Source organism: Camarhynchus parvulus, chromosome 3, assembly GCF_901933205.1.
Source record: "Camarhynchus parvulus chromosome 3, STF_HiC, whole genome shotgun sequence".
NCBI lineage: Eukaryota > Metazoa > Chordata > Aves > Passeriformes > Thraupidae > Camarhynchus > Camarhynchus parvulus.
In genome coordinates, this window is record NC_044573.1 from 6315201 (window position 1) to 6329976 (window position 14776).

The window sequence follows — 14776 nt, forward strand, 5'->3', positions numbered from 1 at the left end:
TTTCCCCAATCAGGTCGTTAATTCAGTTGCTGAGGTGACAGACACATATATGAGACTCTCCAAAGATGCAGCAAACACGTAAAGCTGTCATATATAGTGGGCCAAACAATACTGGGCGTCACTGGTGCAAAAAAAAGGGGGTGAGGGCTCACACCCTTCCATTGCCACAATAACCCAAATCTCGGTGTATTTTCAGGAGCTGGGCTTCTAACCCGGATTAATTAATTCAAGATTTACAACAGTACAACTAAGCACCATCTAATCCATGTCCTTTGGAAAGTTAACCCTCAGCTAAGCCCCAGCCGCTCTCAGCGAGGAGGAGAGGACACGGGAGCCGCAGAGGACCCGGGACCTCGTTCAGCCGAAGCTGCTCGCAGCTCCCCTGCCTTTCGTTTGGGCAGCGAAACTCCTCCGATTCACTCCCTGTGCGCAGCGAGATGTTCCTCGCATCTCTGCCGTGCCGTCACTCCGGGGACTCAGATACCACACGGAAAGGCGCGATTGAATGCACGGGCACCCCCGCCCCAGCCCGGCCGGGGCTCCCAGGGCAGCGGCGCTGCCCGATCCGGCTCTCCCACCACAGCCAGCAGCGAACGCCCCGCGCTTTAACAGCAGGGCTCGCCCAGCCCGCGTACGCCAAACACGGACCATGCAAGTCTGCTCCCCTCCGGTCCTGTCAGCCCGGACAGGACCGAGCCCTTCTCCTTTCGGGCAGAGCTCGGGAGCACGGCGTGACCCGCGGGGGAAAGGAGCCGCCGCTCCCCCACCCGTGACACGAACCACGCGTTTGGTTCCCTTGGGGATCACCGCTCCCCCCGCTCCCCGGAGCCTGGGATGCTCCAAGTTGGCGGCGGGACAAAGGGCCGGTACCGGCGGCGGCACCCGCGGCCGGGGCACTCCCGGTGAAGCGGGGCAGGGGGGGCGGCTGGGGCTGCCGCTGTCCGAGACCGAGCGGAGGGAGGAGAGGGGGAAAAACCAAGCCCGGGGGGGGGGACGGAAAGGGCCCCAGTGCCCCCCGCAAAGGGACAGGTCCGGTACCAAACTTGAAGGGGAACGCGATGGGGTGGGGGTCCCGAAAACCGCCGGGAACTTCTTCCCCGGGCGGCGGCGGCATCGCGCCCAAGTCCCGCCGGAGCAGCCGCGGCCCCGCCGCCCCTTCCTCACCTCCGGCGAGTGTCCCTCGGGCTCCGGCACCTCCAACTTCCTCCGCGCCCCGAAGAAGAAGAGGAGGAGGGCGGCGAGCCAGAGCACCCCCAACAGAGACAGCGCCAGCCGCCGCGTCGGCCGCCTCATCCTCGGGAGGAGCGAAAAGTGCGGCGGGGGCAGCGGGCGGCGCTGAGGGGGAGCCGCGGGCGGCTCGGGGGGCAGCGGCAGCGGGGCTGGCGGGGAGCACGGTCTCGCCCGCCCGCCTCGGAGCCGGCGATGCGAGTCCCGGGCTGTGCATGCTCTGCAGGGGAGGGGAAGGGAGGAGGAACGGGAGGAGGAGGCGCCGGGAGGAGGGGGGCTGGAGCCGGAGCCGCTCGCCGGGAAAGGTGCAGCGCGCAGGCAGCCGGGCTGGTCCCCGGGGAGCCGCCGCTCTGCTCGCTCCGCGCCGGCGGGGAGACAGCCCCGGGGACGGGGAGGGTGCGGGGGTGTCCGTGTGTAACCGGGGACGCCCATCCCTCTGCCCTGCCTCCCTGAGTGAGTCCGGGCCGCTTGCACGCCAAGGGATGCGCGGGGCTGGGCGAGTTTGGCCCGGGTCGGTCCCGGTGCCCGTCCCGGTCCCCGCCCGACTCCGGGGCGAGAGGAGGCCACCGTTCAACAACACTCAGAGGAGGCTCAGACATGATGGGAAGATTAATTTAACCAATTGAAACAGCAGGGGGAATTCAGGTAGGTGGAATTTAATTACTGGATTTGGAAGAGAAGATGTGTGTCTCCAGAGCTGTCAAGAACACTTAAAAAATAAAATCATAATCATCAGCTGTTGGTATTCCGGCAGCAGCTTAGTGCCGGGCCGTGGTCCTGCAAGGACTGCCCTCAGCTGTCATCCCCGTCCCATGGGGTGTTCCCTGCTGGCTCCATACACAGCCCCAGCACAGTGGGCCTGCCCACACAGGGCAGCCAAAGTGGGAATTACAGGTGAAAAAAACACCTATGACAACTACAGAATAGGACTCCAGAAAAGAGCTGTCTCACCCAGCTATCCCTGCTCACCTGCCTGAAGCTGCTCTTCCGATCTCACCACTGACAAGTATTACATGAGCTGAGCAAACCTTTGCAGAAGACATTAGAGAATAAATTAAGTATTGGAGCAGATGTGAGTCATTCATGTTAGTGCAAAAACTATAGAACAAACCGCATAAAAACAGGAATCCATGCATCAAGTAACATATGGAATGAAATAGAGATAAGATGTCAAATGCTGGAAAGTCCAATGCACATGTTGTAAACAACCTCTCCTATGCATTTCCCCCACACTTCTCCTGGCTTTATTATTTCCTGCAGTTGTTTTCTGTCACTTGCTAATTTATCATTTGCGATCTTCATCCTCTGTCCTCCTCTGATTTATTTCCAGGGCTCAATAAGCCCTTCTCTCTAACATAATCCATGCCTCTCAGGCCCAACATTCACAGAAAGATGCCCAGATAAAAATTTCATTAGCATCCACAAAAAGGGACATTTCTCTTTCTTTGTTTTAAAGCTGTGTGACTTTGAAACACCTTTACCAGAAGCAGGAAATCCAGGTCCATCAGGCAGCAAATTTGAACTTTGTTTTACAGCCAAGTAAGAGAAGAGCTAACCAGGGGGAAGAGGGCAGAAAGCTCTCATGCCCTGGTGAGCCACCAACCTGATGTCACATGGGAATCCCACACCAACCTGAAAATGCAACACGTTCCCACGGCGTGCATCATTTCTCATGCCAATTAACGTTCCTCAGCCCAATGTTCAGGGTAGCTGGACCATCACACTTCACCTCGGCCACCAGGAGGACATCTCTGCCCAACCTAGCTGGGACCTACAGGTGCTGCTCTCTCCCCACACTGCTGCCTTATGCTTTGTCCTGACAGCCAAGGTAAAACACCTGAGCAGCTTTCAAGCAGCTGAGGCACATCAGTGATAGTTTTTACATGGCTTAGAGTTGTTTTCTTGCCTTCCTGCTGTTGGCACAGACTGGTTTTTACCTCTCACATACCTCCTTTGGATCAGGAATGGCTTTCTGACCAAAAAGATCACCTTGCCACAAGTAGAAAATAGCCACAAGTGTTTTCCTGCCTGGGACAAAGTGACCTTGGCTGCTGTAAACAGTGTTCCCCCAACACATTTTCAGAGGGTGCTGAGTTTTTTCCTACCAGACCTCCCTCTGTGCAAGGAGAGTTTTTCCACATAAAGGCACCTGGAGGGTGTTATCATTCAAAGCTGGATTTAAAACATTGTCTTTTTTGTAGGCCAGGCTTTCAGGGGAAGCTATTACAAAATACAGAGGGGAAGTATAGAAAATATCAAGGAAATACATTACAAATTAGATTACAGGTAAGGTAATAAATAGGACATACCTGACAAAAATGCAATCAGATAATGCTTTCTTATTACCTTGAGAAACAACTCCCTCTGCTGAGGGAAAGCTTCACTGGCAGGGCTCGGTGCCGTGATGGATAACTTGCTGTTATCCCGGCAGAGAACGAGCAAAGGGCCGATGCTTCCCTGCTGGCAGTGCCACCATTCCAGCCAGGGGGGGACACTGCAAATCCCAGCTCTGTGCAGCTGTCCCTGTGGAGGCAGGAGCCCCCAGGAGCTCTGGCAATGTGTCATTCTCAAGGAAGTATTTTCTTCCTGACGGTGTGCCTGTGTGCTGGGACAGATATAATATGTCAAGCAGATGATGGTAACAGCTATTTAAACAAGAATACAAATCTGGAGGTTCAGTTATTTGAAGTTGTAGACTTTCAGAGACTTGTATAAAAAATAATAATAAAAAAAATCTTCTGTTGTATTATTGACCCATATCTTTCCCATTTCTCTAATTTTGTTTTAATCTGCCAATCTCAGCTGCTTCACGAGTGAGGTCCATAACATATTACCTGTTTCCAACACGTGAAAATTTACAGGCAGTACAGCCAGAGACAGAAAAACAATCCAAGAAATGGGTGGCTGGCATTTGTTGGTATCAGCATTGAAAAGGTGATGAAAATGATTGTTTCGTGAAAGGAAAAATAGGACATGATTTCTGAGTGGGAGGAGGACTCTTCACAATCACAGCTTCAGACAATGGCCCTTCAGGTCCTTTGAGGAATGGGTGGAAGGGGAAAGTGGCTTTCCTTGCTGTTTCAAGGACATCTGTAAAGCATATTTCAAGGGAATCTAATCTCACTGGGTCTACAAACCAGCTGGACACTGCTTCAGTGCAGTTTTTACTAGGAGTACTCTGGGGTTTGAGTTCAGTTCCCATCTGAGATTCCATTCACAGAGTGTTTCTTTTCCAAAAGGATCACAAATACTCTGCAGTTTTTTCTCCGAAAGTTGAAAGGGGCTCAAACAGATACAGTCGAGAAGTGATCAGAGGAAAGGATCAAAATCCACCCCCAGCTTGGGGATACTGAGGAGTCTCCGCTGAACATGGGAGGTTACTGTAAGATGGAGAAGCCCCACTGAGCTCTGGATTGAAAGGGGCTTCTAGGACAGAGCTCCACTGCCAGGGGAGGATCTGGTTCAGGCAGGGGTAGCTTTCACCAGGAGTCTGGTTCAACTTGGTGTAGCCCAGCACTCAGTGCTGTTCATGGCAGTGCACCATCCCCATGAAGAGATGCTGCCTCCAGTAGCAAATGTATCAGAAAGACTGTGTTTGTTTGCAAAAAAATAAGAGATCAGCGTTTGAAAGGGTCAGGACGGTGATAGGTGGTTACACAGGGGGCTGGATTTCATTCAGTCGTGCCTTTGTGGTGCATCCTCCAGGCTCAGGGGCAGACACTCATTCAGAAGTTTCTCTCCCCACCCCTGGCAGAAGGGGTGTGCTGCTGTGCTCCCAAATTGCTGTTTTGGCAGGCGCTGAGCATGGCCTGTTTCAGCAGGAGCCCAGCTGTCCCTCATCACCAGCAGCACAGGTGCCAGCCTGGGTGCAGAAGCTCCAGGACAACAAGCCAGCACATGCCCTGGCCCAGCAGCACCCCAGAGCCCCAGCCTGCTCCCCGAGATGACTCAGAACCATTTGATACCCCTCTGTGGGTGGAGCTGTGCTTCAGATGTGAACAGTCACGTCAGGGACTTCCAGGTTTATATTTAATACGGGAACAAAGTTCCCTTTTCCAACCTGTAGCTGTTCAAAAAGCCTCTGGGTCACTTGGTCAGTGTGAGGAGAGGGAGGGCAGAAGTCCTTTGCACAGGAGCAAGGAGGTTGTTGCTTTGCCATGGGGGTCCCCAGCTCTGCAGCACTTGACACCACCATGCCATGGCCCTGTGGAAAGCTGCTGCAGGGGTGCCAGTGTGTGCTGAGCTGATGGTTCCTACCCACAGCTAAATCTCACACAGCCCTCATTGTTGTGAGGGTAGCCGAGGCTCTCTCCTACCTCAGGCAGTACCTTGCCATCTCAAAAAAAACAGCTTTCATGATGGCTGTTGAAGATAATGTGAACAGTATTCCACATTTTTTGTGGCAGGAAAGATTTGCCTTTGTTTTTGTGCTGTAACAGAAGCCAAAAAAAACCAGACCAGTGCTTATATGAAAAATGTTCTCTCTGTGTGCCCTTGGAGAACACCAAAAATGTTAGAGAGAGAGCTCTGGCCTAGTACCAGGAGAATTGTAAGTTAAAGTATTAAAAAAATAAAACCAAAACTTTTTATTGGCTGTCTCCTCTCCCTTGCTGAGGTAACAGAATTGTAGCTTGTCCTACATCCGCAGCTTAAATGGGAGGGTCAAACATGAAGCTGTGAAGCACTCACCTTCTCCTCTCGGGTGATGATATTGCTGTGCACCTCCTCACCTACTGCTGCACTCAGAAAGGGAAATGCAGGAGTTCCTGCAGGCTTTTTACCACTATCGGTGTTGCAAAGCAGATCTCTTCCAGTACCTCTGAAGGATCTTTTTTCCTTTTAATTAAACCGCAAGCATTCTTCTCCAGCAAACTTTCCACGATGGCATCTCCAGTTAATTAAACGTTTAAGCTGTCAGGAAATGCTATGCATAAAAAAAAATAAAATATAGAGGAGAGCTACTTTAATAGCATTTGTTAATTGAAACTCTCATCAAGTCAACTGCAGCAACAGAAGCTGCTTCCCAAGTCGATGGGCAAGAGCACACACCCAGACATTTGCCTGCAGTTCCTACAAGTCAGACTCCCACCTCCAGGCTAATGTCTGTGGCACTGATGAATGAGGCAGCACTGAGCTCCCTCACCACTGGAACAACTGCAAAGACTTCTCTGTAGTGAAATTGAAGGAAGGCTGGGGGAATTCTTGCTTACCTCAAGGCATTTTCCATTTCCAGCCACAGCAATCAAATGGGCACCCACTTGTACTTGTGTTTCATTCCTATGCTCCTCAGTCCTTGTCTCCATTTGCTGGAGCACAGGTTTTTCTGGACTAGATGCAGCCTTTACTCACAGCATTTCCAGGTGCCCAATGATGCCAATTCAAGCAGGTGTGGGAACAAGGGGAAAAGCAACTGGAGATTTGAAGGGAGACACATTGACTTCAGTGTGTGACTGAGGGACATTTTAGCAAAGAACAGTTCCCTTGACCAGCCCTGCCTCTGGGCTTTATTGCTACAGTAAAGCTTTCTGGATCCTGTCTGTCCTCAGATGTCTCTGGTGCTTGTTAGTGTCTCCTGATGCTCCTATTTTCTGGAAAAAGCTCCTGGATAAGTGATGGCTGCTGATGCCACAACCTGTTTTTTCCTTGTTTTGGTAGGGTAAGCTGCCTAGCTCCAGGTCACTGCACCACCACCAGTGGCAGGCACTGCAAATGGCCACAAAGGAGTATTTGAGACCAAAGGCAGCAGAGGGTTTTATGGGCCAAGTTGCAGCACACAATCAATAAGCAGAGCACAGGGCAGGTGAACCTGTGAGGTCCTGGGCACCCTGCAGCTCTCAGCACAGCTCTGGTAAAACTCATGCTCCCAGTGCTGCTGGGGCTTCCAGGGGAAGCAGAGCTGCTCACCTGGCTCCCAAGGAGCTGTGCTCCCGTGTGCATTCACACACATGCACACCCCCACCCCCACATCCATCTCTAAAAGCAGAGAACCCTGCCAGAATTCAGACCAAACCCTTTTGTGCTTTGAATGGGCTAAATCAGTCCCTTTTAGCCAGCTGCAGGACTGTGTCTCTCAGACACACTGAAGCCCATAATTGTGGTTTGGACAGGTGACACTCAACAGAATAAAGAACAAGTCATGTGATGGGTGAGAGAACACATTAGCTAAAATAAAGCTTTGTCCTTAAAGCACCTTTAATGCCTCTGTCCTTTTGTGTGCAGGTGTTAAGCAGACTTCAGAATTAAATCTCTATTTCTGGGATATGTAAGCGTGGCCCAATGCCAACTGGGATCTAGGCATCTATTAACACAGCTGGCAATATGCAATATTGCACCAGGCGCTTCTGGGCAAGGAGGGTTTTCACAGCTGGGTGGAAAGTTTTACCCTCTTCCCCCCATAAAATTTTTCACAGAAAAAAATTCTGACTGTTTACCTCACCCTTCTCCTGGGCGATACAAAAACTGGAGACAGTGAGCCACACATCACCTTACTTCTTAAGATTTTAATCTCATTATTTAGGTGAGGTGTCTAGGAATAGACATTTCTTCATACACAATCCAATGCTTTAAGCATAAAGACAGGGATTTCTATTTGATCAGGCAACCTCCGCCTCTCACAGTACAAAAGTACCAAGGGGCTGACATCTACTAACCCCACAGCTCCCTGACAAATAGTTAACAAGCAGTTACTCTCTACAAAAAGACTGAGTAATGTCAATGGCTGTGCTTGCTCCACGTTGATCTTTTCATAGGATCCACTGTGATCTCCTACACAAAAACACACACGGTGCTAGAAATCCTGCCTACCTACAAGGGAATGGTATTCTACCCTGAACGTGCTCAGGTGGATTAACATCTCCTTTCCCATCACCAAATCATTGCTGTTGGTCAGACAGCAAAGCAGCAGCTTGATTCCCCCACTAGGAGGACAAAATTTCAAGGCTGCTGTTTAGAAAACAAAGTAATGTTTAATTGCACACATTTGTTTTGCTGTTATTGGGCAAGAACAAGTCAGAAGCCCAACAGCATTATTTTTCTTTCCCTGCATAGAACCTCATGAATGCATTCAAACCTGTTAGTGTTTGTTAGTCCCAGAGGGTCTTGTTGAACCACAACGATCAATACATGCAAACAGAGCAGGTAAAGAGGCAATCAGGGCCCTAGAAACTTGAAATATTTTCCATTAGGACACCTTAATAACTTCCCCTGAACAAGTATTTCAATGGCTGGTGCTACAAGCAAGGAGACATCCCAGGTAGGAGCGGTCTGGGCGAGACACGTGAGGGATAAAACCCATCTTGATTTTACCACCCAGAGCAAAATGTGCTCTGGACAGCAAGATGTTCTCCAAATATCTTAGGCCATCCCATGCAGGAGAGGTATTTCACAGGAACTTCTGCATCTGGAAGATAATTGGAGGGAACTGCTCCAACGTTCGGGGTTCTGATCTCCTCGCAGTAATGAGCACACAAGCAGGGGATGCATATGCATGAGAACATAATTAGGAGTGGTAAAACCTGGAAGATTTTCAAACTCTGTGGCAATTACCAACTTAAACACACAAAAAATTAAGATAGCCTTATACCCAAAGGAAAGTTATTATTCAAAGTGCCTTGCTTCATTATAGTTAGCTGGAGCTCAAACAGCAGGCTGGTGAGCAGGGGAGAGCTGCCTTCCATTAGCAGCAGGTGCTCTCCCTGGGATGGAGGCAGGATGCTGGCATCCTTCTGCTCTCTCCCAGACATCTCAAACGGTCCCACAATGCTTCATGGGAACAAAAATAGAAAGCACAGGGCACACATGACTGGCAGCTTGGCCTCCCCTGTTGCTCTTTGGGCTTCTCTGGTGAAGAGCATTCATGGACAGAGAGCTATCCTGTGTAAATAGATTCACTAAATAAATGTGGTAATTATACTGAATATTATTCTCAGTAGAAATAGCAGCAGGCAAATGATTTGCATAAGAAATGTGGATTATTCATGTAAATGAATGTGTTATTTGTTTATAGAAAAGATTAAGTCTTGTCTAAAGACCTAGAACTCAGCTATACATAAAAGCAAACACTTAACCAGCCTTTCATGCCTCCACTGTGCTCTGCCCACCTTTATCAAATTCATCTTTGCAGTACTACCTATGTTTTCCTCATCAGTCCATTTTGCTAAAGCTCAAGCTCAAACAGTGCAGGGGATAGTTAATCTTCTCTAGGGAGCTTGTTTGGGCTGCCACTGAAGAACCTTTAGTGGAATCCAGGCTTTTAATCTTTGTTTCAGCAAGCTGAGCCTAGTGCCAGGAGAAAAAGGAGTGGTTTCTAGGTTTGAAGAGCTGTACAAAAAGCCTGACTTGGAAGGATGACTCCTTTAATAAGCCTCTTCCATGTGCTGAATGCAGGGAGAGGCTTGGGTCCCAGGCTGGCTGTCCCTTCACAGTGCAGTCACAGCCTGGAGTAGCCTCAGTTTGGGAGGAATAGAACAAGTGAGCATATCCTTGGCAGCCCTAAAGAGCTGGGCTACTGATGGAGACTGTGTGCCCAGCCCACAGCCTGCTCACCCATGGAGTTCTTCCACCCTGCTACCCAAGCAATGCAGAAGGGGTTGATCTCACTGCAGCCACCTCCTGTTAACATCAGAGCAGCCTCACCCCTCACTGCAGCAATCCCCAGGGTCATTCACCAAAGGAAAACACTGGCTTCACACAAAGAGCAGGCAGACAGCCTCAGCTGATGCTGCAGGGCCTTCACCCTGCCATTGAGCCCTGCAAAGCAGCCAGCTCAGCTCCTGGACCAGCCTGGGAAGGGCACAACACCCAGCACAGCCTCTGAGGAAAGCAGCCTTACCAGCAATCAGGAGACCTTCTCTCTGGGCTTTGTTAACTAAAGGCAGCTCTTCATATATTGCCAACCACATCCTGGGCTGCATCAAAGGAAGCAAAGCCACCAAGTCCAGGGAGAGGGATTCTCTCCCTCTGCTTCTGAGACTCTGCTCTTGTGAGACTCCACCTGGAGTACTGAACCAGCTCAAACAAAAAGATGGATGTGGACCTCTGGATGTCAGAGTGAGTCCAGAGGCCATGAAGATGCTCAGAGAGCTGGAGCACCTCTCCTACAAAGACAGGCTGGGAGAGCCGGGGTTGTTCAGCCATGGAGACCTAAGAGAACCTTCCAGTACCTTAAGGGGGCACACAAGGAATGTGGAGAGGGATTTTTTACATGAGCAAGTAGTGGTGAGACAAGGGGGAATGGCTTCAAACTGAATGAGGGTAAGAATTAGACTAGATATAAGAAAGACATTTTTTCCCAATGAAAACGGTGAATCACTGGAACATGTTGCCCAGAGGGGTGACAGATGACCTGCCCCTGGAAACATTCAAAGCCAGCTTGGATGAGGCTCTGAGTAATCTGGTCTAGTTGAAGATATCCCTGCTTACTGCAGAAGGGTTGGGCTGGATGACCTTTAAAAGTCCTTTCCAACACAAATTATTCTGTGATTCTATATGCCAGGTCATTGAGGAGAAACTGATTCTCAGCTGATCTTAACTTTCAGGCATATGTAGCAGCATGGGCCACCAGAGGGTCTGCTGCCTCTAAATAATTTGAGAAAGGAAGAATGTCTGCCTTGCATCAGGAAGGGCTTATTTCCTGTCACAGTAAGCTCTCCAATGACAGCTGTGTCTATCTAGCTCAGGTTCTAGCACCTTAATTCAGCAAAGTAATGTGGACTTCTCCGCTTCCTTCAGCTCCATCAGGTGGTCAGAACTGACAGAAGTTCTTTGATGTTCCACAGATTTAAAGCAACATTTTTCATAATTTAAAAAGTAGTGTTGAGGAATGGCACCTCCACACGGCCTTACCACCAAACTTCTCTTGCCATTTTGTATTTCCAAGTACTTATAAACCATAAAAATAAAAATGAAGAATAAATGGGCGTTCCTTCTACTGGACTCAGCAGTTTATTCTTGCAATATATGAATTATTTTCTGGTAATTCATCCCCTAAATTCTTTATGTGCTTAGCTATGTGTTGGTTTGATAGAGTATCCCTTTCTTTTTTGCATTTGATACAATTAAAGTTCTGCAAAACTCAGCGGTTTAAACTCTTGGAAACTTGTGCACATTGGAAAATATTGATCCATATGGGGGAGGCTGTGAAGTGCCCAATCCTTGCTCCCACGCTCTGCCCAGCACAAGTAGAAAAGCAAGCTGAAATGGAAATTGAGTTCTCAGTAATGTTCAACTCAGCTCTTCAAAAATAATGAGCTATTTTGGAGATGCTCAGGGTTATTTCTCTTGTCTGGATTTGCCTGGTGAGTGTTGGGAAGCCAGCAGAGTCCCTGAGGATGAGCATCTTAACATCAGGCTGACATTTCCCCAGCCTCACTGAAAGTAGAAGTTGTGCACAAGGGATGCATCCAGCATGGACAGTAGCTGGGTTTCAGAAAAGAGCTCTGAGACAAGCATGGCTCCAAGATAAAATGAGACCTCCAGTGGTCAGTGCCGCCCCTCTGCTGGGTACAGTCACACCCCGGTTCTGGGACACATGGTCCCACATGAGCCAGTTCCTGCAGGAGTTCAGACATCAGTTTGCAGAGCTGGAGCTGATGAACAGCTGGAGTTAATGTTGGCCAAAGGATCAGGGGAACACCTCAGCCATCTGTGTTAGTCTTTTGCTACATGCATTCCTATGCTCTAAGAGTAGGAGACTTCAGGAGGGACAGTTTTTAAGACTAGGGTTATGACTCGGCTGAGATCTGAGATCAAGGAGCAGCTAGGAAGAGTGGGTGATGTTGATATTGTTTTCTTTCTTCATTTTAAAAGGAAACACAGTAAATTACAATAAACACACAAGTTGCAGAGAAGGGTCAACAAGGGTGGGTGCTCTAAAGGAGCACAAAAAGCATCTTCTCCATTAATGGGGGGGAGCTGTACCCAAAGACTCACAGAGCAAGCATGGTCCCCATTGCTGGAGCAGTATTCCAAACTAAATCCTTGGTTTTGAAGAGGGCTATGGAAAGGGAGAGACTGTGGTAATGGGCCAACCACAGACGTAATCCCACTCCTGCATCCTCTGGAAGCTCAGCATTGAGCTGCACAGGCAGGAGCCCTCAGCAGCCTCAGCCCAGGCAAAAAGCAGCATTGCTGCTGAAAGCACCCACTCAGGCTAGCTTAAGACCAAATTTCTCACTCTTATGCTCCAGCTCTTCAGCAGTGCAGAGCTGCTTTCAAGCAATAAGTCATTTATGTCTAGAGGCCGCATATTTATGAGAGAGAAATCCTGTTTTTACCTGAAGAAAAAAAGCTACTTTAGAGCAACTACCTCTTTCATTTCACCTCGCTTAATGAGCACCAGCTATAGACATCCTTCTTGTAGCCACATTTCCAGGAGCATGAAGTGCTCTGCATGGTTCTGCAGGGTGCTTAGCTCTTAACCCTTCCCTCCACATTTGATGTGTGCATGACAAGTTAGGAAAAAAAAAAAAAAGGTCTTTTAAAATTGTAACGCTTCACAGCAATCACATTTTGGGTCTTTTGAATCTGAAAACACAATTCCCACATTTGTATGTGGTTCATTGCAAATATTCCATCAAAATATGCTGCAAGAGAAAACTGGATTTATAATTTCTGCTCTCTTAATGGAGATCTCCTGTGCTAGATTATGAGTGAAAATTTTCCTCTTCAACAGCAGTAGCAAAGTCCATTTTTCTTGTCTCACACAACAGCTGAAAATTTGTACAAAAAAACAAGTTCGTTTTCAACCTGACTCTTACTGTGAATTTGAGTTCCAAGGATCAACACAATGGTCCAGCTATAGCATTAATAGTGATAATGGGGACATGTAATTCACCCAAGAATAATTTTCTAGGACACTTATGGCATTAAACACTTATTCAATAACAAAAAAAGTAGCAGATAAGCCCAGGTAGAGAGCACTTCTGCCTGGTATCTGCAGCCACCACAATGCCAAGCGTGTCCTTCGCAAGTGGCATCACTCTCTGGCACTGCCAGGCTGGGTAGAATTAGTCAGGATTTTGTAGGTTTTTTCCTTTATCTGTGGAATGTCAGCTTCCTACATTACATGGCTGATGTGAGCAAAACAAAGGTCTGCCTGCACTGGAAGGGAGTGCGATGGAGACATTCATTTCCCCAGAATAGGTAGTGTAACAAATCAATCCTGACTGCACTGATAAATTGAACTTCAAGCTTGGTGATACTGCTTTTCAGGTCTAATTCAGTGTAAGACACAGCAGGAAGGAAAGGCAAAGGCACTCGTTAGCATTTCATTCTGCTAGGAGCTGCTCCCCGAGCAGGGGAGGGGAAAAAAATTTTTTTTTCGTCTTCGTTTTCACCACAGCATTGCAATAGTTTTTAAGGAAGGTGGCATGAGGTTCACAGGAATATGTGGGGGTGTATGTGCAGAGAGAGGTGCAAAAGAACTACTCAGAGATCACTGGCTTCTTGCCAAGCCCCAAACCTTGGGGATGGGGTCATAATTTGAGCTCCTGGATGCCAACAAGAATGAAGCGTTGCTTATGGGAAAAATCCAGTTCCCAGCAGTAGGAGGATTACAGAGCAGCCATGCTGGGGTATGCCAAGGCAGGAGGACCTCAGGAGGCTCAGGTTGGGTCAAATCTTATCTCTCAACAGAGCTCCAGGCTGAATACAGATCACTCCCACTGGGTACTGCAGAAGTACTTATTTTATAAGTAAATAGCAAGTCCTGCTCTTGTGTCACATAGCAGCCAGCACCCTGGGGACCTGATCTTTCTCCCCCTGGCACTGCAAATATTAACAAAGGGGATTTTTGACCTTCAATTTTCTGAATAATGATGAAAACGTCGTTCCTCTGTATCACACTCCAGCTTTTCACTCTTTTCCACACTGGAGCACAGGTTTGCATTCAACCAGAGTCTAGCAGGACTAACTTTAGGAGAAAAGTCTCCACAGCCTGCCGTGAAACATTGACCTGAACAGCTCACAGAGGAAATAAAAGAAGACTTTAGGTTTGCAAATTTTGAAATCCCATTGTCAGAATTGTCTCCTGGTGGGGTTGTAGAACTGGAGAGTGGGTGACTGAGGACTGGTGGACACTTGGATTTAGCAGCGGCTTTAACTCCATGTCCCCATGTTGTCTCTTCACTCCCATCACTGCCCCATACAAAGGTGTCTGCACTAGTGGGACACTTTGCACCCACTCTGCTCAGTGGACAGTTTTCAGGCACCATCTGCCCCTGGAAACAGGCTTTTCCTTCCAAAAGCTTCAAAAGTTCTCATTTTTATGGTGCCAGTCCAATGACAACTTGCCCTTTAGAGCTCCATTTGTGGGTCATGGAGTTAGGATTACATGTACTGCTTAATAATCAAAACCAAAGCAACATTATTCATTCCACACAGAGCATCTTGTGGTGTGATCAAAGCCTGCTGACACAGCTTGGACAGCTTTGATAGTGCAGTAGCCACTTGCATGAATAGAATGCCTCTTAGCAAAGGATTGCAATGTGCTTTTAAGTGATGCAGAAGTCCTGGTGGCCTCACTGTAAAATGGGTAGAAGGCAAGGTGTGA

The 14776-nt window shown here is 48.5% G+C and overlaps 1 protein-coding gene across 1 annotated transcript in view; it reads right to left on the reverse strand.

The window, feature by feature from the left end:
* Positions 1-1398, reverse strand: part of GALNT14 (polypeptide N-acetylgalactosaminyltransferase 14) — a 95177-nt gene extending 93779 nt beyond the window's left edge. The window contains exon 1 of the mRNA XM_030944290.1: positions 1165-1398. Within this exon, the coding sequence (XP_030800150.1) occupies positions 1165-1293 (129 nt within the window). The 5' untranslated portion in view covers positions 1294-1398. The remainder of the gene's footprint in view (positions 1-1164) is intronic.
* Positions 1399-14776: the final 13378 nt, after the last annotated feature.